Raw genomic sequence first — 24,771 nt, forward strand, 5'->3', positions numbered from 1 at the left:
GGTCTCCTGGGCCAAGTCCATTTAGGGCTTTAAAGGTCAGCACCAACGCTTTGAATTGTGCTTGGAAATGTAGTGGGAGCCAGTCTAGCTGCTGCCAAGCCAAGCTGGGTACCGCCCTGCTTATTGTCCAACATGCCTGTGCATGAGCATGTGAGCGATGGGGCTTTGGTGCCCTCAGCCTCCTGCTTCTCGTTCACATTGCCAGTTGCAAGGCTGTGCTTGCCCGCCTGGCAGGCTCACAGGAACCCGGGATCATGGAGTCATTCCCCCAGAACCATCTGGAAGTGCCCTTTCCTTTGGCCTCATGGATTGTGGCTCTTCTGGGCAGAGCCTGCATTCCGTGGTACCTCCCAAAGTTTCCTCCTTTCTCATAACTTCAGACCAAACCAGCATTTGCCCAACTTATCTTTCAGGGAGTCCTCTCACGGAACGTGGGGTCGTGGCACCTAGTAGCTACGTGTCCTTTGTCGCTGCCGATGCCGATAATCCCGTTGCCACGGAAATAGTTGAAAATTCCGACTCACCTGTTTGGGACTTTCAGCAGCAGACCAGGTATGCAATGTGAGCCTTTAACAAATGGGAATCTCAGAAGCCCCATCATCTGCTGTGCGGACAATCAATTGGAATAGCAGGCTTCCTGCACAGGGAAGGATTTATCCAGTCAAAGCAACAAAAATGCATGTTACACATTTGAGGCTTTTTCTTTGTTTGTGTGCTTGCAATCAAGCGGTACTTAAATTTTTGGAAATCGATAAACCCTGAACAAGAGCACTCCCGTTAGGAGGCAAAAATGCACTGCAGGTACCATTTAGGAGCAGTAGTATTTATATAGCACCACCCAACAGAATGGTGCTTTAGAGAGAGAATCTTTTGCCCCAAAAAACTTGCAATCTAAATCTTTCCACAGCTATGACAATAATAGGGAGGGGGATAGAATAAGTTAGTTTTGCTCAAGGATGAGGATTAAGGAGTTATAAGGGGACACGGGTGGCACTGTGGTCTAAACCACTGAGCCTCTTGGGCTTGCCAATCAGAAGGTACGCAGTTTGAATCCCCATGACAGAGTGAGGTCCTGTTGCTCTGTCCCAGCTCTTGCCAACCTAGCAGTTCGAAAGCATGCCAGTGCAAGTAGATAAATAGGTACCACTGTGGCAGGAAGGTAAATAGCGTTTCCGTGCGCTCTGGTTTCCATCGCAGTGTCCCATTGCACCGGAAGCGGTTTAGTCCTGCTGCCCACATGACCCAGAAAGCTATCTGTGGACAAACGCTGGCTCCCTCAGCCTGAAAGCGAGATGAGCGCCGCAACCCCATAGTCGCCTTTGACTGGACTTAACCGTCCAGGGGTCCTTAACCTTTACCTTCTAAGCAAAAGTCAGAAGTGTCGAAATGTACACACCAGTTTTCAGGCGCATGGGCCCTCCTGCTGCCACTCATGCCTACCTATTCACACATACCCCCATATGTATTTGGGAAGCGGCTATAGCTCAGTGGTTAGAGCAGCAGCTGCCTTGCCTGCGGAAGGTGCCAGCTCCAATCCCTGGCATCTCCATGCCGGGCTGTGAGACCCTCATGCCTGAAACCCTGGAGAGCGGCTGCCAGTCAGTGTAGGCAGCACTGGGCAAGATGGGGCAATGGTCTGACTCAGTATAGGGCAGCTTCCTAAGTTCCTACGTTCTCATACCTCAGGGAGAGTTTTCCATATGACATGTAACTTGAATTTCAGCAATGTTTCATCCGACCATGATCAAGGCGCATTTCTGACTTTTTCTTCTTCTTGACAGACTCTCCAAAGAGCTTCTGTTGGATCCTCAGCAAACTCTGGTCTTTAAAGTGTGGCACAAAGCAGGTATTATTCTCCAAATGCAGTTACCATATAGCCAACAACCCCCAAGCTCTATACCAAGGGTAACTGTTAATAAAGTGCCTTACGCAGCTGAGGACCAGGAAGCCTTTTCATTTCACTTGTGTGGACTGATGAGCTCTTTCCAACTAAACTAATGGTAAAGGGCTTGGACCTAACTTGGGAGGCCGTTTTCATGTATGTGTTCTAAGTAGGAAGGAAGTTCTACATGCATCCAGAAGACACACCTATTGGGTGCTTTGCATCGTGCCCAGAAGCAAATAGGTATCAGGAGAGGAGTGGTAGGATCCTGTAAGCCAGCACCCACAGCATCCTCACTGCTGCATTCAGGACTACAGTGGTACCTCTGGTTGCGAACAGGATCCGTTCCGGAGGCCCGTTCGCAACATGAAAAGCCCGCAACCGGAAGCGCCGTATCTGCACAGGTGCACAGCACGATTTGGCACTTCTGCGCATCCACGAGCGGTGAAACCCGGAAGTAACCCTTTCCGGTGCTTCCGGGTCACCGCGGGACGCAACCTGAAAAAATGTATCATGAAGCAAATGTAACATGAGCTTTGACTGTACAGTGGTGCCTCGCAAGACAAAAAGAATCCGTTCCGCGATTCTCTTCGTCTAGCGGTTTTTTCGTCTTGCGAAGCAAGCCCATTAGCGGATTAGCGCTATTAGCGGCTTAGCGGCTTTTAGCGGCTTATCAGCTTAGCGGATAAGCGGATAAGTGGCTTAGCGGCTTAGAAAAAGGGGGGGGGAGGGAAAAAAACCTGCAGGAACTCGCAAGACGTTCTCGTCTTGCGAAGCAAGCCCATAGGGAAATTCGTTTTGCGAAGCGCCTCCAAAACGGAAAACCCTTTCCTCTAGCGGGTTTTCCGTCTTGCGAGGCGTTCGTCTTGCGGGGCACCACTGTAGTTGGTGCTTCCAAAGACTCTTCAAAGGTAGATGCAAGGAAGGCATGTGTCACTGTGGTCAGATCTGCCTTTATCAGGAATGGGCCCACCAGCCTAAGTTAGGCAATGCGCTCCTGGCCACAACTGTCATCCGAGAGATAGGCATGCAGGGATTTTCATCAGTCACTCCCCGCCAAGTTTGGATTAAATAAAACAAAGCCAAATCAAGTTTCTAGTTCTTAAGACAGTGACTCCAAATGCCCCACGAGGCAGGGTCCTCTTATTCCCTTCATGGCTCTCCATCCTTCCCCCGCGGCCTTAATATGTGCAGCTCTTGCGCACGATTGCATCTCTTCCTGTCAGGTTCTCCCACTCCCAACAATCTCAGGTTCTGCCTCATCCCAGATATTGGGGTCTGGCAAATGCATGCAGGTCTGTGCGGTTCGAGAAAAGAATTTGAACTCCCTCGGGGCTTTGCTCCAGAATGCCAAAATCCGCTTGCAGGAGATAATCCAAACAATGGTTACTTTTGTGTTTGGCAGAAGGAATGTCTGTTTCTTGTTTGCACCGGCATCCATGCAGGGAAGGGAGAAAACAGACAGATTGTTTCAAAGAAAAACTGCAGCAAGTCTCCTTTCAATGTCCTTGAATATTCAGAGGCCAGCTGGCAATGGGCAGAGATAGAAGAACGTACAGTATACAAACAGCCCTAATTTGAGGGCTGCATTCAGACAGCCTTGGAGCCTGTTTTTTTCCTTCTCCTCATGGGGGCACTCAGCTGATTTCTTTTCCAAAGCCTTGCCCACCCAAGAGATGGTTATGTTGGATATATTTATTCACCCTTTTTATCCAGGTATTTTAGAAGTGTATTCCCCCAACACCAGTAGCAAGGCTCAGGATCATGGGGTGGTGATGTTGTGCTCTTTCCTCTGGGACATGAAGAAATGCCACAGCCAGGGGCAGAATTTTGGACAGTGTGAAATTCCGCACAGGAAGATTTCACTCGGAATGCCCTCCTCCGCAGAGAGTGTGTGCCTTAAGGCTGTGGGCGACTGTGCAAAATGCTATTTAGATTAGGAAAAATGGGGGTGTGGGGAGCATGATAGAGGTGCGTAAAATCATACACGATGCGGATAAAAGTGGATAGAGGTCTTTTCTCCTGCTTGCATAATGCTCAAGCCCGGGGGCATCCAGTGAAGATCAGTGGTGGAAGATTCAGGAAAACTTTCTTTGCACAGTGCATAACTAATACAGTAGTACCTCGGGTTAAGTACTTAATTCGTTCCAGAGGTCCGTTCTTAACCTGAAACTGTTCTTAACCTGAAGCACCACTTTAGCTAATGGGGCCTCCTGCTGCTGCTGCTGCCGCGCCGCCGGAGCACGATTTCTGTTCTCATCCTGAAGCAAAGTTCTTAACCCGAGGTACTATTTCTGGGTTGGCAGAGTCTGTAACCTGAAGCGTATGTAACCCGAGGTACCACTGTATTGGAATTTGCGACCTAAAGACGCAGTGTTGGCCACCAACTTGGATGGCTTTAAAAGCGGGTCAGACAGATTCATGGAGGAATTCAAAGTCGTCAATGGGTGCTGGTCATGGTGGCTGTGTACTTAACCTCTGGCATCAGAGAAGAGTGTGACTGCACTCATGTTCCCCGTGTGAGCTTCCCAGGCCCACCTGGTTGGCCACTCAGAACAAGAAGGTATACTGTAGCTCAGGGGTGCCCAAACATTTTTCAAAGAGGGCCAGATTTGATGAAGTGAACATGCGTGGGGGCTGACCAAAGTTGTTGATTAAACCAACTGGCAGGCCAGATTAGGCCCCCGAAACGGATTTTGGACATGCCTGCTATAGCTAGTTAGGTGTGAATTTTTTATTTTTAAAAAAATGATATTTATTAAAGTTTCAACAATTACAAAAAGAAAAGATGAACATACCACGTTAAACAAAAACCAAGCAACACACCACAATAGAAAATATACAAAAGAAGAAAAAAAAGAAAAAAACGGAAAAATAAAACCCATTAAACAAAGGCAAAATTAGAAAAAAGAAAAAGCATCAGCTCTCCTTTCTATTCTTTCACTAGCTTGTTTCCTTGACCTCCTCACACCTCCCTTTTTTGTATTCTAGGTCGATTGTCTATTTCCGCAAATCCTTTCCCTCTTTTAAAACTTTTGTCCTGTAAATTGTCTTAATATAATGTAATTTTACTTTTCCTCTTTTCACCAATTAACAGTCAGTTATTCCCAAATCCTTTGTATCATTCCTGCTAAAATCGTTAGGTGTGAATTTTGGCCATGTTTTCCTGGCTGACGCCTGTGTATTTTCCGCCCTGCTTTCCCTACAGATGTTGAACGGGTGATAGGATTTGCCTCTGTGGATCTCTCCCCCCTCCTTTCCGGCTTCCAGTTAGTCTGTGGCTGGTACAACATCACAGACTTCAGCGGACAGTGTCAGGGGCAGATCAAAGTCGCCGTTTCCCCCCTTGAAAATATAACTCATCTCAAAGAAGAAAGACAGGCAAGAAGCCAGACCAAAGCTTCAGGATCATCCGTATGTCCATTTCCCAGTTTCTCAGGTTTCTGACTTCTCGACTGACAGAATTACTGCAAATATTCCATACTGGCTGCTTAGTGGGTCATGGGATGCAGCTGTCAGAAATGATACATGGCCTTTCTCACACTAACTTGACACAAGTGTTGGGCAAATATTATGCACAAATTAAAAAATCTAACCCAAGAGGCCTGTGGTAGTTTTATCTACAATCCCCTTTGATGTGCTGGCTTATTCATTCATTCTGTGAAGGAAAGTTAGAAGGGAAGCTTTCATTCCAATGAAATTGTGGCTTCCAGAACAGCTGCATGTTGGCTCAGCCCAGGAGATATTTCTTTCCTTCCAGTTTCCCTCTCTGTTGTGTTGCAGATTCCAGCCACCAGCTCTTTTGCCCTCCAAGCACAGGACTTGTACACTGCATTCCCCAGCTTCTCCACAAGAGGCACCAGCGAACATCTAAAGTCCCCATTGAAGGGCACTGATGCCACCAGTCTGGAGAGGTAAGAAGAATATTGGTGGGGAAATAACAAGCCGCCACCCCCCCCCAAATGAGAGGGGGCTGTGAAGTAACTATGTAATTGTACCAGATATTATTTGCCAAGAATACCTTCCACAGTGCGGCTGCCACACTAACAGCGTTTCTTCCTGTAGCAGGACTGGGTCCTTGGGGTCCCAGATGCCCCGTCATGAAGAGCACGTGAAGAACATCCGCCGATTCCACGAGTCGCTGCAGCAGGCAGAAAGCAGCACGTCCCAGTTGGGAAGGCTGGATTCCCTTTCCCATTCCTCACGCACTTCCCTTCTCAGGACGCTCAGGTAAAGCCACGTTGCAGGTGGCAGGATGGCAAAACACTCTGGGCCAGCAGGAGCTCTGTTAGAAAATAATATGCTAGCTCTTCCCAAACACCCCTCCGCACCAAATCACAGCAAGATGCTTTGCAGGCTTGCGGAGTGGAGAGGAGCGTAGGATGTTCCCTAGTTGCAGGTGAGATGGTCATTGATGGAGCTGAAAGCTGGTGCTTTTGAATTCCACATCAGGAGTGCCTGCAGCTGGATCAGGCCAGAAGCTTGTCTAGTCCCAGCCTTCTGTTTCCCACAGTGGCCAATAATAATAATAATAATAACAATAATAATTTATTATTTGTACCCCACCCATCTGGCTGGGTTTCCCCAGCCACTCTGGGCGGCTTCCACAAAGACCAAAAATACACTAAGATGTCACACATTAAAAACTTCCCTGAACAGGGCTGCCTTAAGATGTCTTCTGAATGTCAGGTAGTTGTTTATCTCTTTGACATCTGGTGGGAGGGCGTTCCACAGGGCGGGCACCACCACCGAGAAGGCCCTCTGCCTGGTTCCCTGTAGCCTCACTTCTCTCAGTGAGGGAACTGCCGGAAGGCCCTTGGCCAAGCAGATGCCTCTACAGGAGGCGCACAAAGAAGGCAACCTTTCTGCAGCCTTTCTCCACTGTCTGATAGCCAGGTGCCTCGTGCCTCTGACGCCAGGTCTCCCTTCAGCTGATTCTGATTGTTCAGTGGCAAGGAGAAGGCAGGTGTCACTCTGCTTTGAATCCAGGGGGCCCAGAGCTAATTCCTGGCATTGCAAAAGGGTCCTGAGATATAGCCCTGTTGAGACCTAACTAGACCTGAGACCCAAGGGCAAAAGGATTCACTAAGGAAGTGGAAAATAAAATGGATTTTGACCTCCACCTGCTTACCCATTGCTGCACATAAGGCCCTTTATGTGATAGGGCTCTGCTTCCTCTCTGACTTCTCTTCCCTTCCAGGAAAAACCTGAGTGAGCTGGATGAGATTCAGAGGTACTTCGGTCAAAAGCTCACCAAACCTCATCCCGGCTTGGGTTCTCCACGGAGGAACAATGATGATCTGGGTGCCAGTCACCAAAGCCCTGCCTCCATGGTGGCAGATTCAGAAGGACGCCATCTGCTGGAGAAATCCAGTCACCTGGTTTCTCAAGTCAGCAGCCTGATTGCTGGTGAGATGTTGGAATTAGGGGTTGGGGGGTGGCAGTAACGGGAGGAGGGGAGGATGCAGCTTGACAGGCAGAGAGGAGAAGACCACTTCAGGCAAATGGAGAAGCCTAGCAGAAGGCTCAGAGGAGGGACGGAGACAGGGAGGGCAAAGGAGTACATTGATAGATGAATCTGTGCAGGGTGAACCTCTGCGGAGCCCAGTGAAAGTGTATGGGGCAGATGGTCATGGAGGGCAGGGTGCTGCACAATGTTGGTTTCAAATGAAATAGAAGAGCGCATGGGAAACAGGAAGCATGACTCAGCTGTTGCTCCTGCCCCCATCTTCCTGCCTTATCCACATATCTATTGTGTTGTTTCTTCAGCTTGTAAACTACCTTAAAGGTAAAGGTAAAGGGACCCCTGACCATTAGGTCCAGTCATGACCGACTCTGGGGTTGCGGCGCTCATCTCGCTTTACTGGCCGAGAGAGCCATTGTACAGCTTCCGGGTCATGTTGCCAGCATGACTAAGCCGCTTCTGGCAAACCAGAGCAGCGCACAGAAACACCGTTTACCTTCCCGCCAAAGCGGTACTTATTTATCTACTTGCACTTTGACGTGCTTTCAAACTGCTAGGTTGGCAGGAGCAGGGATCGAGCAATGGGAGCTCACCCCGGCGTGGGGATTCGAACCGCCGACCTTCTGATCGGCAAGTCCTAGGCTCTGTGGTTTAACCCACAGCGCAACCCGCGTCCCTGTAAACTACCTTATGTATAGTAATATAGAAAGGCGATATACAAAGTGAAATGAAAAATGAAATGGAACGTATCGTCCCATTCAGAAACAGCCCTGAGAAGGAGAGAGAGAGAGAGAGAAGAAACAGGAATGGGAAGTTGGCAAAACCTTCCTTGCCATTTGCTACAACCACTTTAATCCCAGCCTCTTTGCTCCTGTTTCTCTGACTTTCCACTTGTTCCTTTCTCCTCCACAATCATTGCGAGATGGCTTGTTTGTTTTTTTTAGTTAAGTGGTCTTCTCTAAAACCCTTTCTCAAGCCTGCTTCACATGCTGCTTTTTCCAACTCAAGATTGAGCCCCTATGTTGGAACAAAGTTACACCTCAAGCAACCCTGATGCTCTTTCCCTTACTGTTTTCTGTTTTTGTTCCCACAACATGTTACCATCACATCTTGTCCCCAGATCTCTCTTTGAGCGCTTTCTTTTTCCAGTGACCTTTTTGTTTTCCTTTTAATCTTGCCCTCAGCCGGATGAGTGCCAATTTTCGAATGCTCAGAGGAAATGAGGCTTCACCTAGCAACTAAACAAAAGACTTTCCTCCTTCTCATTCAGTTGTGATGTAGCTCAGGTGACACAATATTGGAGGGCCATTTCCTAGGCAGCCAGAGTTTGTGTTCCTCTTTTGCAGAAAACAAGTGATGCTGTGCTTCATTTCCTTTTCACTGCAACGTCTTGTTTTCTCTTTCTGTGCCCAGTATATGTACGTAAAGGGTTTGACTGGCTTCTTTCTTTGGACACAGCCTGCCCAGTATCAGGCAAGGCACGGAGTTCATAACTGTGAAAAATAAGCCTCCCTCTCGCTCGCCAGGAGCAAGTCAACAAAAGTAGGGATTGAACTAAGTGCCATGCATTTTGTGTTGACTGGATGGTGTAGCTTAATATTCATAGGCTTAATGCAATCCAGGGAGGGCTGCAGTTCAATGGGGTGTTTTGCATGCAGAAGGTCGCGGGTTCAGTCTGCACCATCTCAAGGCAGGGCTGGGAAAAGGCTCCCTGTCTGAAATCCTAAAAAGCCCCTTCCGGTAAGTGCAGACATTTCTGAGCTAGGTGCACCAGTGAGCCAACCTGGTACACTTATACCTTGGTTGTCAAACGCCTTGGTACTCGGGACGTTTTGGCTCCTGTACGCCGCAAACCCAGAAGTGAGTTTTCCGGTTTGCAAACATTTCTCAGAAGCTGAACGTCCGGCATGGCTTCCGCGGCTTCCGATCAAGTGTAGGAAGCTCCTAGAGCCAATCAGAAGCTGTGCCTTGGTTTTCGAACCATTCCGGGAGTCTAACAGACTCCCAGAACGGATTAAGTTCGACAAGCAAGGTACCAGTGTGTGGGAGTCATAAAGCCTATAAAGCAGAATCTTTTGTGGCTCAGTGTGTACAGACGCGCGCGCGCACACACACACACACACACACACACAGAGTTAGTGAAAGTACTGCCACTTTTGCAAGGGACTTGCCTTATTAAAGCCCTAATGTCCCTTGTTCTTCATTGGTTCGTACCTCTCAACTGTGCATGTGGGAGAAAAGCCTACTACATGAGGGGTAAATGGAAGACAAAAATCCCTTGAAATGAAGGGCTTCAGGGGTTATTTTTTTTTACATAGAAAGCAAAATGAAACAGTACGGGGTAAAGATTTGAAGGTCTCCTACAGCAGCCCCAAAACGGATCAGCTGCAGAGACTGAAATAATGACCTTAAATAATATCCAGTGAGGGTTAAAAAAAAAATGCTAATGGTGTTAAGCATAGAGATATATGTCCATTTCTTTTTAGTATTGTTGTTGTTGTTTAGTCGTGTCCGACTCTTCGTGACCCCCTGGACCAGAGCACGCCAGGCACTCCTGTCTTCCACTGCCTCCCGCAGTTTGGTCAAACTCATGCTGGTAGCTTCGAGAACACTGTCCAGCCATCTCGTCCTCTGTCGTCACCTTCTCCTTGTGCCCTCCATCTTTCCCAACATCAGGGTCTTTTCCAGGGAGTCTTCTCTTCTCATGAGGTGGCCAAAGTACTGGAGCCTCAGCTTGAGGATCTGTCCTTCCAGTGAGCGCTCAGGGCTTATTTCCTTTAGAATGGAGAGGTTTGATCTTCTTGCAGTCCATGGGACTCTCAAGAGTCTCCTCCAGCACCAGAATTCAAAAGCATCCATTCTTCGGCGATCAGCCTTCTTGATGGTCCTTCTTTTTAGTATTATCCTGGTGTCAAAAAGAAGGTAAATTAATTGTCAGACGTGCCGCTCTAGGAAGAGTAGTCCAAGACTCCCTGCTCTGGAGTTGCCTCTTTCTAATCGAGAGGCATTGCCAGAAGGGTGGCTCTGCAGAAATTGTAAGCAGGGTGTGTGCATTCCACTACTAAGGGTGGGTGAACTCTAGCTCATGCTCCAGCTACTCAAAATTTAGGAGAGGTAAACCGTGATGTAATGCTAGTCAAAAAAGGGGGTGAGAGGTGCTCTGCAACCCTGAGGCTGGATCCCGATTCGCAGGCCCAGCTCCTAACTTTCAAGGAAGCCTGTATCACACCTGCACTGGGCCAGATGCACCACCCAGCGACACAAATATCATTCTTCCACTCCATTCCTTGTGCACTGCAGAAACAGCCATGGCATTATTGACCTCTGCATGAATGTTGAAACCCTGGTCTTTTTTCCCTTTGGTGTTCGTTCATTTTTAGCAACGCCCTGAATCTGTTTTCCTTCCCACAGACCTGCAGAACAACATGGGGAAGAATGCCGAAGGATCTGTGGGCGTCTGTGTGGATGGCAGCCAGTGTTCAAGCGCTACTGCCTCCCACGGCGAGGATGGTCTTCACGAAACAGAAGGTGCTGCCAGGGCTGAGGTTCCCAAAGGCCACCCAAAGAGCGAACCTTCAAGCACCTGTGTCGACAAAGAGCCTTCGCTCCCTCTTGGCGAATCCCCTTACGGGGTAGGCATGCTGTACAAATTCCTTGGCCAAGCCAGTTCCCAAAGCAGCCATCCCTTAACTGCTTGCACTACCCAGAAAAGCGAAGGTGCTGCGCAGCCTCACAGTGAGGAGGAGGAGGAGGAAGAGTACGAGGAGGACGTCATAGAACCAAGAACGCTGAACGAAATCACCACCATGACGGACAGAACCAGCCCTTGGTCCAGCCTTGTCTCTGAACCAGAGCATGATCCTGCCATCCTGAGGAACGCTGGCCAGCTTGCAGGGACTGCTGAACATGGGCTGAACGAAGGCAGCGTCAGAAGTAGCCCCGTGTCCAGCGTCACCCAAGACGACCCTCTGAGCGTGCCCAGCAGCGCCAGATCCAGTAACAGCCCCTTGAGAGAAGATGGGGATGATGGACATGTGAGGAGGCAGGACCTCGGGGGTAGTCTGGAAGAGTTCTTGCCACCTGCTCCCATCTCAACCATGAGCCAAACAAAGGATAGGGTTGCAGAAGAGCGAAGGGCAGATGACGGAAGAGTGCAGGAAATTGGGGGCAAGATAGCGGAAGGGGAACCGTTTATTCCATGCGACGGTGGCGGCGGTGGTGATGGAGAATCTGCAGCAGCTAAGCACCGTGCTCCGGAGACGGGAGCGGGCAGGGTGGACTTAGAGAGCGGCCCCCGAGGTGAGGAAGGAAGGCGTTTGAGCGAAGACACTTGCCTTAGAACAGTGGGAGCTGAACAGCATTCTGGAAGCTGCTCTGACGAGAGCCATGAAAACTTACCTGAGGAGTCAGAGAAGCCTCTGGAGCCCAGTGTAGTCCTGTATCCTTTTTCACCCGGCTAACTGAGCAAGCCCCCTGGGCTTCAAATAAACAGTGAAATTCTCCTAGGATGACTCTTCCTTTCTCTTGGTCCAGCTTTGCTGTGGCCAGCGTGAACAGGCAGGTCGCGTCCAAGGCCCTCAGTGCCATGCAGCCTGATGGGGTTATCTAAGAGCAGAAGTGGCTTTTCAAAAGGAGGGGGCTGCTGGCCATGTTGCCCAGAAGTGCTGCCTCCATTCAGAAACAGCATCTCAGTGACCAGGTTCCTTCTTTGCTGCCTAATGTGCGGGGCCCCCCCCCAAAAAAAACCCACAACTTTGTGCTCTCCAGGTGTCTTGGACTCCACTTCCCATCAGCCCCAGCCATTTGAAGACATCTGGTTGGCAACAGGTTGGGGAAGGGAGAAAACAGGACAGGTTGTGGCAGACACAGCTTCCATACAGGAAAGGTTTCATGGAGCAGAATTCGGTGGTAAGGCTGGCCACAACCTCTGCCCCACATTAGATGGGGGTCAGAATCTCAGTAGCATTTGCCCTACAGGCCCAGGTTGAAGCTTGTGCTTTAAGTCACTGGCTAACCTTGCTTTGCCTCCTTGCATAAGCTGCATCTGTGATCAGCCAAGAACAAGGTACAGTGATTGTTCGTTATGGGTGGCGGCGCCCGTCCATTCCACTTACCTGTTTTTATTTTGTGTTCTCTGGGAGGAGGCGTTGCGTAACATAAGATAATTCTTCCATCTTATATAAGTTAAATTTTAACGTTTTGTTGAAGCAGCACCGCGTGTGTCCTCAGGGTTGCAAGTGATAAAATAGCCCCATGCAGCCAAATGACCGCAGGGTGTAACTGGATTGGGATTAGTTCATGCAGCCCCAGGACATCACCCCGGTACCCTTAAAATTCCCCGACAATGAGCCTTCTCACTGCTGAGATCTTAAAGATTCCCATAACCTGGAAGCTAATGTCAGGGTGGTGCAGATTTTTGCTACCACACTGATTTCTTCGGGGGGTGGGGGGTGGGATAGATTTGGCTCTTCCTGTTACGCCAGGTTCTGCATCTAGGGGTACGCAAGATGAAGGGCCCATAGGTCAGTGGCAGAGGAACCCTCCTTTCCATTTAAAATGATCTCAGGCACAGAACCTGAGATACTGAAGAAATGCTATCTGGGCGGCAGACAATCCCAGCTTGTAAAGACCCAGCTTAAAGTGAGTTGCACAGAGGTATTCACCAGAAAAACTGTTTGGAGAGGCACTGTAGATCATTGCTAGAGCACTCACTGTGCAGATGGTAACCCCCAAAACTCAACCTCTGCCCCTCCAGACATAAAAAGTTTGGGGTAGCAGGCAACAGGGAGAAGACCTGGGCTGGGGTGGGGGGGAATGCACCAACAGTTATACGAACCCTGGTTCTCGAACTTGATCCATTCCGGGAGTCTGTTTGACTCCCAAAAGCATTCCGAGAACCAAGGCACGGCTTCCGATTAGCCTGCAGGAGCTTCCTGCAGTCGATCGGAAGCTGCGTCGGATGTTTGGCTTCAAAAAAAGTTTGCAAACTGGAACACTTCTGGGTTTGTAGCATTCAGGAGCCGATTTGTTTGGAAGCCAAGCCATTTGAGAAGCCATAGGCTAGATGGGCAAATAGCCTGAGCTGCTACAAGGCAGCATCTTGCTGTCTGCAAAAATTGGAGGCATATCACTCCTGGGCCCAAGGGGGAAGATACATTGGCCTTTCAGGTAAGAAAAGAACTTTAGTCTTACAAAGAGAGGTGCCAGATACATTTGGCACCAGCTTGGCTGGAGGAGTTGCTGGAAGGAGACGTATAAGGCCTCAGGGACTCCTCTCTATCCAGCTTGAGATTAGAGTCACACAGAATGTAAGAATGGCCCCCCTCAGTGTTGTTCTCCACCTGCCCACCCAAAAAAGGTTTTTTGCAGAAGGTATTGCTGTGGACATGCACACAGAGTGGCTGCCTTGCACCAACAGGCCCAGAGCAGCAGAAGCTACGCAGCCTCTGCCCTTTCCCAGTAGGGCTTTGCAGAGGAATTTGTTCCAGTGCGGCACCAGCAGGAGTCCTAACCTGCTTCCAGAGTCTCTTCCTTAACGCTGCCTTGCAGATCTGACCCCGTGGTCGTCCCCAACTTCTTTCTTCCCCCGCAGCATCTAGAAGCCTCCATGCGACTGCTCAGCATCACTCCTCCTACTCCACTGGCCGCTGCTGTTAAAGTAAGTAGAATGGCCTCTTGTGCTTTCTCCCCAGCCTTTCCTTCAAGCAGGGGCCTAGGCAGAGGGCTGACTGATTTGTTCGTTTTCCCCTTGAATTTTATGGAATGGCCACCGAGACCGTTTAACACTGGTCCTGAAAGAGTTTCATTGGCTCCCAGTACGTTTCTGAGCACAATTCAAAGTGTTGGTGCTGACCTTTAAAGCCCTAAACGGCCTCAGCCCAGTAGACCTGAAAGAGCATCTCCACCCCCATCGTTCTGCCCGGACACTGAGGTCCAGCTCTGAGGGCCTTTTGGGGGTTCCCTCCCTACGAGGTTACAGGGAACCAGGCAGAGGGCCTTCTTGGTGGTGGCACCCGCCCTGTGGAACACACTCCCGTTAGATGTTAAGGAAATAAACAACTATCTGACTTTTAGAAGACATCTGAAGGCAGCCCTGTTTAGGGAAGTTTTTAATGTTTAATGCTGTGTTGTGTTTTTAATATTTGGTTGGGAGCCGCCCAGAGTGGCTGGGGAAACCCAGCCAGATGGGCAGGACATAAATAATAAATTATTATATTATTATTTATATTATTATTATTAATGTTGTTAACCCAGGTATGTGGTGGCTTTACAGGGGAGGTGGGTAGAGGAACCATGGCCCTGCCCCAACAAAGAAAGAAAGAAAAGGGGGAAGAGAGAGAGGACCTGGGTCCAATGCTGTGGTCCGTAGATTATAGTTATAAAAAGGTAAAGGACCATTAGGTCCAGTCTTGACCAACTCTGGGGTTGCAGCACTCATCTCACTTTACTGGCCAAGGGAGTCGGCGTACAGCTTCCAGATCATGTGGCCAGCATGACTAAGCCACTTCTGGTGAACCAGAGCAGTGCACAGAAACGCCGTTTACCTTCCCGCCGGAGTGGTACCTATTTATCTACTTGCACTTTGACGTGCTTTCGAGCTGCTAGGTGGGCAGGAGCAGGGATATGATTATATGATTATAGGGATATGAACCCACTAATAGAGCCAGTTACCCACTGCCTTGTGGGATACCTTTGGGAGAAGAAAAGGCTAAGGAGATCCAGAGTGGAGTCCTTGAGGCCTTGTACGCCTCCTTCCGGCAACTCCTGCAGCCAAGCTGGTGCCAAATGTATTGCTCTGCTTTCCTTTGGACCACATCAGGGGGGTCTTGTCATCAGGGCAGCTCAGGACCTCCAGACAAACTTCCCAGGCTTGTACCCCAGGGAAGTCACTAAAACATTGCAGGAGGCAGCAGTTAGAAGTTACCGGTCTCTGCAGCCACACCAGGTGCTGTGATTCTTCAGCAGTTTGACTTCACTGCATTGTCTCTCAAGATGGACGGATGCCAACAACTAGGACTTTCAAGTACAAATGGGCAGGCTGAGCCTGGCAAGGGAAAGGGCTTTGAGTCAGAGGCACCGGGGGCCCCACAGGCAGAGTTGTGTGCGTGCAGGAATACGGTCCTCACAATCCTGGAGTCTAGTGCCAGGCCCAGCATCCAGAGGACATTTCCAAGAAATAAAGCTTTTAGCCATAAATGCTGTGAAGATGGACTTGTGTTCAGTGGAATCTAGGAAGCAGGGTTGAATGGAAGAAGGAATTCCATTGACCCAAGCGGTGCCATTTCCCATTAACATAAAAAAGGAGGAGTTATGCACAGTTAGCAAATTATGTGCAAACAGGTTGCCTTTAACGGTTGTTGACCCACGACAGTTAGGTAGAACCTTTGTGCTCAGGGGCAGTCAATATTTCTGAATGCCAAACGCTGAGAAATTGCAACAGGGAGGCCTGTGGCTTTCCTTCCCCTGCTTCCCCTGGAGGCCTGTGGCCAAACCGCTAGAGGAAACCAAATGCTGGTGGGCCCTAAATCTGATTCTGCAGGGCACTTGGTTCTTTTTGTTTTTCAGTGACTTGATTGGCATAATTTGTAAGTTGCACAAGCTGGGTTTTTTTCTTGACCCAGAAGATTCTGTGCTGGTGTGGGGTGGAGAAAGTGGGCAGAGAATATTTAAAACTCTGTTTAAGGGATCTAACTGTGCTGGGCCCGGGGGTAACCCGAGCAACGCGGTCCAGGTCCGGTCCCGAATCCAAGGATTTCACGAGGAGTCAGTCCAAAAGGGCCACGGCAGGAAACCAGGCAAGGACAGGTACAGGATCTCAGGCAGGATCTGGCATACAGCAATGTTGCTCCCACAACCTGGGGTGGGGTCCGTTAGCCTTTTATCTCTGTCGGGGTAGCGGCCGGTCCTGATACCCCGGTGACTCACCTCCCTCTTTCGCCTGAAGGCGAGCACTCCTCCTGCGAGTACTCAGGTCTCTCCTTCTCTCAGACCTCAGTCTCTGCAGCTCGGGAGACGTCGGTGGGTTACTAGACCCAGAGGCTGCCTCAGCCTCCCTGACCCAACCGGTAGTGGAGCAACTATAAGTGATGGCCCAGCTGAAGGCAACGAGGTCATCCCCGCATCTGGAGCCAGGGCAGGCTCAGGCCCCTGACTCGGCCCAGCTGGTGCTTGTTGCAGGGGAAGCTGTGTAGACTGGGACTCTTCAGGATCAGGCCCCTGACTTGGTTCAGCTGCCACCTGAGGCAGAGGATTCAGTGCGGACCGAGATTCTCCCGAGTCCTAGACCATCACACTAACAGAGCAGTCCAGACCCCAAGTGCGCCACCATGCTGGAAGGAATTTGGATGTGACGGACGTGCCCTGCCAGCAGGGGAGCCTTACCAGTGAATGCCCAAATGGCGGCCAGCAGGATCGCCCCGGAGTGTTAAGGGGATGGGACTAGGTCAGCACTGGATCCGAACGATCCTAATACAGCTTTGCTGCCGTCAGATGATGGAAATGGACCTAATCCAGGCTTCTTCACTAGCCTGGATGCTGGAACAGCAAAGAGGCGCTTCCTCCCCTCCTCTCCCCCCACCCCCTTTCAGCTCTAGCCACTGCAAACTGCAGCGCAGTTGATACAACGGCGGCTAATCCACTACATCAAGCCCAGCCATTGACCAGGGATTTGGATTGTGCCCTAAATCAGCCTGTTGAGTTGTGATGGCCCTGAAAAGTCGATCTATCTGAACGAATTCCACACAACTCGCTCCTTTGCACAAACTGCAGGCAGCTGTCATCACTGCAGTGGGGCGAGTTTCTGGTGTATTCACGCTGGCACGAAGGACACTGGGGGTTGAATCTAGAGCCGAGAGGTCTGTGGTTCAAAGATCAGTGAATGAAATGAGGGCAGGGACTTGCAGAAGCTGCTGTTGAATTTCAGGAATTGGCAGGAGACGTTGGCTTAACAAATGAGCTTACAGCTAAAAGCTGCTGAGTGAGAAGGCCAGACAGTCTGTTAAAGCTGAGAGAGCACTAAAAATCTTAGGAAGGGATTGGTGTGCATAAATAATACATCAAAATACATTTGGTTGCTAATTTATAAGTGCACAAATGTAGCTATTGCAAACTGGTTGCTTTGAAAGGGAACGGTGGCTTCTTTGGAAGAAGTTTCCTTAAAGCGTCAGGTGTTTGGGTTTTTTATAGCCTGGTCTCTAAATGTTGTTTACACTGTCCCCATAAATCCAGGGAGCTGGTGTAAGTTTCACCAGGCAAGTTCTTGTTGTTATGGTAGCCAGACCTATCAGCTGCTGGTCGTCAAAGCAAGTTTAATGGGTTCATTCCCCCCTGCCCTATGGCCTATGGAGGTGAGGGGCGGGGGAACTCTATAAAGAACATCTGCAAAAGAGGGAACATCTTGCTTGGATAAAACTGGAGGCAGAACCTTGTGAGCCTGATAAAATGAGCAGGATCTGATATTAAATGAGGCAGCCATGGAATTATCCTCAAAAGGATATATATACTCGTTCCAATCACACCACCTGGTTTAGCCAGCCACTTGAAGCTGTTCCCAGTGGTACCTTGGTTCTCAAACTTAGTCCGTTCCAGAAGTCCATTCCAAAACCAAAGCGTTCCAAAACCATATAAGATAAACCAGATAATATAGCTGCTTATTTCCTTCACATCTGAAGGGAGGGCGTTCCACAGGGCGGGCGCCACTACCAAGAAGGCCCTCTGCCTGGTTCCCTGTAACCTCACTTCTCGCAATGAGGCCGTAGAGTCCCTGTACAGTGGTACCTCAGGTTACAGACGCTTCAGGTTACAGACACTTCAGGTTACAGACTCTGCTAACCCAGAAATAGTACCTCGGGGTAAGAACTTTGCTTCAGGATGAGAACGGAAATTGCACGGCAGCGGGTGGCCCCATTAGCTAAAGTGGTACCTCAGGTTAAGAACAGTTTCAGGTTAAGAACAGACCTCCAGAACGAATTAAGTTCTTAACCCAAGGTACCACCGTATGACTGCATTTGGCAGCAAGCCCTGTAGAAAAAGGATGAGCCAGGCGTGGGAGGTGTTAACTGGTGTTTGCACACATGCCCTGAGCTGAACCTGCCCAAGCGCTTTTCCCTGGCAAGGGACGGCGTAAACACAACGTGAGTGCAAAAGGTGCCCTGAAAACTATGCAGAGTGAGGGCTTTCTTCCCAAAAAAGGGTGGAATGGGTGTAAATAGAAGCTGCTGGGAAAAGCAACCATCTGGTTCCATGGCGAATTTTGAGTGATCTTCGTTAGCTGGTGCCATTCGCTGATGAAATGAGTGCAGAGGTTGTACAATTCCCATCGTCACTGACCACTGGCCCTGCTAGCTAGGGATGATGGGAGCTGTAGTCCAAAAAAAGATGGAGAGCCAAATTTGGGAAACCCTGCCAAAGAGTCTCCTCTGTCCACCTAGTGGCCTCCGCATGTTTAGGACTACAACTCATATCAACCTCAGCCAACTGGGGCAGATGGGAGTTGTAGTCCCAACACATCTGGACAGCACCAGGTTGCAGAGGCTGCTATAGAGCCTTCGTTCTTGAACCCTTCAGCTGATCTGATTCAACTTCTTTCCCTTTGGGATAAATCTCCTAGTTCATGCTCCGTCACTACAAATGAAAATTATCGCACAGACGGAATCATGCAACTCTTCAGTTCTGGCTTGTAAAGTTGGCTTTGCCTGGAGGCATCCGTGGCTTTATAGACCCCCTAAATCAGGGGTCAGCAACCTTTTTCAGCTGTGGGCCGGTCCACCGTCCCTCAGATCATGTGGTGGGCTGGACTATATTTGGGGGGGGGGGTGAACAAATTCCTATACCCCACAAATAACGCAGAGATGCATTTTAAACAAAAGGACACATTCTGCTCATGTAAAAACATGCTGATTCCCAGACCGTCTGCGGGCCGGGTTGAGAAGGTGAATTGGGCTGCATCCGGCCCCCAGGCCTTAGGTTGCCTACCCCTGCCCTAAATGTTGCAAGTTTAAGTTTCTGCTGCGAGGGGCTTCAATTTTGGCCTTTCCCACAGCCGAGACACTTGCATTGCAAAGCTTACTCGAGAGATTCCTTGGCTGCGATTGCATTGCACGGCGTTAGACTAGATGACCCTTTGGATCCCTTCCAACGCTAGCATTCTGTGAGTCGCCCTATTATAAAGCCTGTGGGGCTGCTGTGAATTGCTGCCTTACGGCATTAGGCAGCTGCCTGGGCTGGACAGCTGCCAGCTGACTTATCTTTAAGTGACCCAGAAAGAGGAGGCGAGTGTTCTTGAATACCAAGCCCGATCCCGTCAGCTCCGATCAACCTGAATTCACAGGCCTGGTGTTGAAACAGGAAGCATGCTAAGCCGCTCTCAGGCATGTCAAGTTGGAAAGGTGTGCAGACCCTGTGGCAAAGGAGACGCCCAAGTTCACATTTCTCATTTTCTGTATCCTGCATTACTTGCTAGCTAAAGCTGTACAGAGGTCAAAAACACGAGCTCCAGGCCGGCTGCGGCTGGCTGCAAGTTCTGCAACTTCAGCGTTCTCAACTGTTTCGACAGCAGCCACTCGCCTTGGAAGATAGCATGGAGAGAGAGAACAAGCTGCTTGAGAGCAGCATTAACGTTTATGTGACTCAAAGTTAAGCATACAGATAGCTATCGATATGTAACAGGCGTTTAAAAATGACGCAAGTGTCATCTGTTTAGGATTTTGAACTCGTCCTTTAGCAACAGCTCAGGACAGGTTACAGTGTTCAGAATCTGTGACTAAGATCACCAAACATGGGTGCTTAAGGGCAGGAGGGATCTTGTGGCAGCAGGGTGTGTGTGTGTTAATAATAATAATAATAATAATAATAATAATAATAATGTAATAAATTTTATTATTTATAAGCTGCTCATCAGACTGGGTTGCCCCAGCAACTCTCAGCAGCTCCCAACAAAATATTTTAAAAAACAATAAAACATCAACATCCCTGAACAGGGCTGCCTTCAGATGTCTTCTAAAAGTCATATAGTTGTTTACCTGTTTGACATCTGATGGGAGGGCGTTCCACAGGGGGGGCAGCACTACTGAGAAGGCCCTCTGCCTGGTTCCCTGTAACTTTACTTCACACCATCTCCCTTGGCCTGAAGTGAGATGAGAGCCGCACCCCAGAGTTGCCTTTGACTAGACTTAACCGTCCGGGGTTCTTTAACTTTTTTTTAACCTTGCTACTTCTCGCAGTGAGGGAAACACCAGAAGGCCCTCGGAGCTGGACCTCAGCGTAGTTATTTGTACATGTGTGTGAAATATTGCATTCATCAACCTTTGCAGTCACCATTACTGACTGAAGAATGAAAAACCCCTTATTCTTCTGCAACTAGATATTATTATTCTTGAAAATAAATAAAAAAAATACACCCATGGGTGCTCAGACAGGACTCTTGACACCTAGGTTTCCCTGAAGGCTTGAATAAAACGAAAGGGCCGTAAGGTTTCATTTTATTCTGCTCTTAGGAGCTAAAGACTGTGGGCCACTGAAACTGGGAGGGGGCATACCTGGAATCCCACCAGGCAGGTTGGAGGATGGAAGGGCAAGGAGGAGCTGCCAGACCAGCAGCCTTTGCAATCGGCCCCTGACGTATAAAACCTGCTGAGAAAGGCCCCCTGCCACTCACTGCTGCAGCCTGACTCCCTTTAAGGCAGCTTCCCACGTTCTTATGATTAGCAAAGATCTGCAGTTTCTGTGTCTTCAGAGGAAGTTGGTGCAACGTCACTTTCTGTTTCAGGCTGGAAGTGGCGCCGCCGTTGCTGCTGCCGGGAGAATCCCTAACCGAAGGCCGGCTCGTCACAACCCGAGCCTGACGCCAGACGAGCTCCCGGAAAAGGAAATGAGAAGGATCGCTCGGATATTTTCAGCCCAGTTCTCCAAAAAGCAGTAGCGGAGCGGGGGGGGGGGCAGGGAGGCCCATCAGTGATGGCTCATTTGGGCTGCCGTAGCAAGCACATGTCCTAAGGAGTCCCGGCAGAAAAATGATTCTTGAGGAGCCACACAAAAACCCCTTCTGCATTTGTATGGGAGTTCTGAGCCCGGTGTGAAAGCGGGAGACCCGCCTGTTGCTGTATACCAAAGATGCAGTCTGCTCTCTTCCTGAGCCTCATATGAGGTCTGTCCATTCCTCCTAGAAGGACGCGTGGCATTAGTCACATAAGCCAAGGAATTAGGTTACAGGCAACGGCAGATCCCTGCCTACCCTCTGGAACCGAGCTCTGCCAGGAGCTAAAGTTCCATTCTCCTTCCTGCCTTCAGCTCCTTCTCCTAGCCTGTGTTCTTACCCCAGGAGCTGTTGCAGCAGTTCTGCTCCTTCTCGCACTGTAACAAGTAATGTGAGAGGCCCTGCACCATTCTGGAGATTTGCCCTGGGTGTCCTTCCTGTCATTGCACCGGGTGCCCAGTTTCCCAGAGGGCAGTGCTGGTGTAGGGAAGGAGCTACGGTAAGGTCTGGGGCTGGTCAGACTTCCACCCTGTGCCACTCTTGTAGGCCTGGGCTTCGTGTGGCATTTCACCTGCTTGGAGGTCATGAAGTTTGCTTCATTGTTTTCCAAACGTTCAAACAGGGCAGAATCGCCTTTCCGAGCAGAAGCAGACAGTGCCTGAGAGTCTAGCGTGAGCGGTGAAAGTTGCTGTGCTGCGTTTCTTATCCTCGCAGTCCTTTAGAACGCAGCCCAGGGTTACGGGTCTCATGTATATCTGGGTACACTTGACAACATGCAAAGGACCCTGGGCTCAGACTAAAACCTTGCTGTAGCTGCTCTTTCCTGCTGAGTTTTGTGAACCGCCCTGTGAACGTGGCAGACTTGCCCAGCATACACCCTCCGTTTGCAAACTTGGCTAAATGCACACAAAGTAGGTTGTGCACATTGTCCACCAGGATCAGAACTGTTTATATGCAAATAAAATTGTTGCACTTTTTTGTGGCAATATTGTGGATATAAATATCTTCACGTATTTACATATATATATATATATATTTTAAGTCAGTTTTTTTAAAAAGCACACTGGGCCTTGAAAAGTATCTGCCCTAAATGGAAATCATGCTAATTTATTTGTAAAGAGTTTTTTAAAGACTTGCGATTCTCTCTGTCTTTTTTTACAATAAAACAGCATTTATATTTTTGTGACCTCGAGCGTGTTTCTTCAATAAGTGATGCTTTGTGCAATAGTTGTTCATATAATGCTGGAAGCTTCTAGGAAGCGCTGGAGATGTTGGAGTGAGCGGAAGGTAGATTGTTATCTGCTTAGTTGATAACTAAGTCAGGAGTGGGAAAGCTCAGGCCTGGGGGCCGAATCCTGTCCTCCAGATCTCTGCACTTGGCCCTTGATGGTGATACTTCACAACCCAGGTGTTTTTGCCTTGCTGGAAATGTATGCTTGAACTCTGATAATGCCTCTTACTTAGCCTGGCATATAATACTAAAATTTACAATCATTACCCACTTTTACCTCTGGTCCGGCCGGAAGGTGGTCCAAAAGAGAATGCAGCCCTCAAGCTCAAAAGCTCTCATTTTCCCTCCTCCCATTCTAGGTGATTTTCAGCCAGTCATAAAATATTTCCGACTCCCAATTCATAGAATTGTAGAGTTGGAAGGGACCATGAGGGTCATCTCATTAATCTGATTGGAATTAATTTTATAATGAAATGATTTTAGAATGTTTTATCATTTTACTGTTGTTAGCTGCTCTGAGCCCGGCTTTGGCTGGGGAGGGTGGGATATAAATTATTATTATTATTATTATTATTATTATTATTATTATTATTATTATTATTATTATCTCGTCCAACCCTGCAACGCAGGAATATTTTGCCGAGCATGCAGCTCAAACCCATGACTCTAGAATTAAGAGTCTCGTGCTCTGCCGACTGAGCAGCAAAAACGTGATTCTTCCCCTTCTCTTCTTCCAAATATAATGCATAAACTAAATAAGCAGGGCAAGGTGCTGTCGGCTCAGTTCCATTGCGGTGCTCAGAACATGTCCCTGGGCTCAACATTATGTTTGTTCCCTGTTTCCATCAGGGCTTTTCATCTGCTGTGCTGAAGTTACCCTAGATGGACTACATAAGAACAGCCTTTGCTGGATCAGGCCGGTGGTCCAGCATCCTAGAATCATAGAGTTGGAAGAGACCACAAGGGCCATCGAGTCCAACCCCCTGCCAAGCAGGAAACACCATCAGAGCACTCCTGACATATGGTTGTCAAGCCTCTGCTTAAAGACCTCCAAAGAAGGAGACTCCACCACACTCCTTGGCAGCAAATTCCACTGTCGAACAGCTCTTACTGTCAGGAAGTTCTTCCTAATGTTTAGGTGGAATCTTCTTTCTTGTAGTTTGGAACCATTGCTCCATGTCCGCTTCTCTGGAGCAGCAGAAAAAAACCTTTCTCCCTATTCTCAGAGTGGCCAGTCAGGAAACCAGGCAGAATCTGAGCTCAAGAGCATCTCTTCTGCTGTCATATTTGCAGCAAGTGATATTTGGACTGTGGCCTGATCTCTAGCAAGTTAATCTCTTTGTTAAACATTTTGACCTTGCCGGACCAAAAAGATAGATAGCTCCGTTATGATACTTACACTCCTCCAACAAGTTTTAATTTTCCACACTGCTGGACACACACACACACCACACCCTCGGTGTGAATTTTCTGCTATATTTTGTGCGAATGTGCCTCTGTCAGAGATACTGATAGATCTTTCCCTCTCTGCCCTCTAAAACTGCAGCTGTAACATTTGGCACTTTTGCTATGCCCCTTTGACCATCCTGACCTCCTCTTCCATCCATCCAACATCCCATTAAGTGCCTGGATTCTCACTCTCCTCCTCTTTGAGCTCAAACAATGAAGCAATTTGAATTTGCTGCCTCATCAGATACAAGGCTGGATTGCTGTGAAGCTATCAAATATCACGGAGTTCTATAAGCAAGTGATGACGCCTTCTCCTGGGCTGGATGTCCCAGAAATCCAGTAAGGGGTTGGTTGGCTGGCAAGCCGAGCCTCAGATCAGCCCCTTCCTGCCTTTTGACGGCAGGGCCATGATCCAAGGAACACGCTTGCAACACTGTTCCCGAGAAAAGGAACAGATAAGCTGTTTTGAGGCGAGGTCTGCAATGATGTCGCTACAGATTAAGAATATGGACCAGACACTTGAATGGTGAGAAAAAGCCAAAAGTCAGGGCCACACAGAGATGGGAGAGAGGGAGGGAGAAAATGGGAGGAGATCCATTCCAGGGCAGGGAGGTGGAAACCTTTTATGGTGAGGACTAGCACCTATCCATTGTCCCACATCTCACATTTCGGTAAAAAAAAACCAAAAAAACACCTGCAAGGCCATATACAACATCCAAAATTGCAGCAGTTTTTTTGTTTTTTGAATAATGTTTATTAAGTTTCCATTTTAA

At 48.9% G+C, this 24,771-nt stretch overlaps 1 protein-coding gene across 1 annotated transcript in view; it reads left to right on the forward strand.

Moving 5' to 3' along the window:
- C2CD3 (C2 domain containing 3 centriole elongation regulator) overlaps positions 1-22,504 on the forward strand; it is a 56,966-nt gene extending 34,462 nt beyond the window's left edge. The window contains exons 25-33 of the mRNA XM_081860896.1: positions 414-552; positions 1,782-1,846; positions 5,091-5,296; positions 5,666-5,796; positions 5,948-6,112; positions 7,083-7,291; positions 10,758-11,784; positions 13,896-14,004; positions 21,112-22,504. Coding sequence (XP_081717022.1) covers positions 414-552; positions 1,782-1,846; positions 5,091-5,296; positions 5,666-5,796; positions 5,948-6,112; positions 7,083-7,291; positions 10,758-11,784; positions 13,896-14,004; positions 21,112-21,264 — 2,204 coding nt within the window. The 3' untranslated portion in view covers positions 21,265-22,504. The remainder of the gene's footprint in view (positions 1-413; positions 553-1,781; positions 1,847-5,090; positions 5,297-5,665; positions 5,797-5,947; positions 6,113-7,082; positions 7,292-10,757; positions 11,785-13,895; positions 14,005-21,111) is intronic.
- Positions 22,505-24,771: the final 2,267 nt, after the last annotated feature.

This window comes from Podarcis erhardii (genome assembly GCF_964252035.2).
Source record: "Podarcis erhardii genome assembly, chromosome: 4".
In the NCBI taxonomy this organism is placed as follows: domain Eukaryota; kingdom Metazoa; phylum Chordata; class Lepidosauria; order Squamata; family Lacertidae; genus Podarcis; species Podarcis erhardii.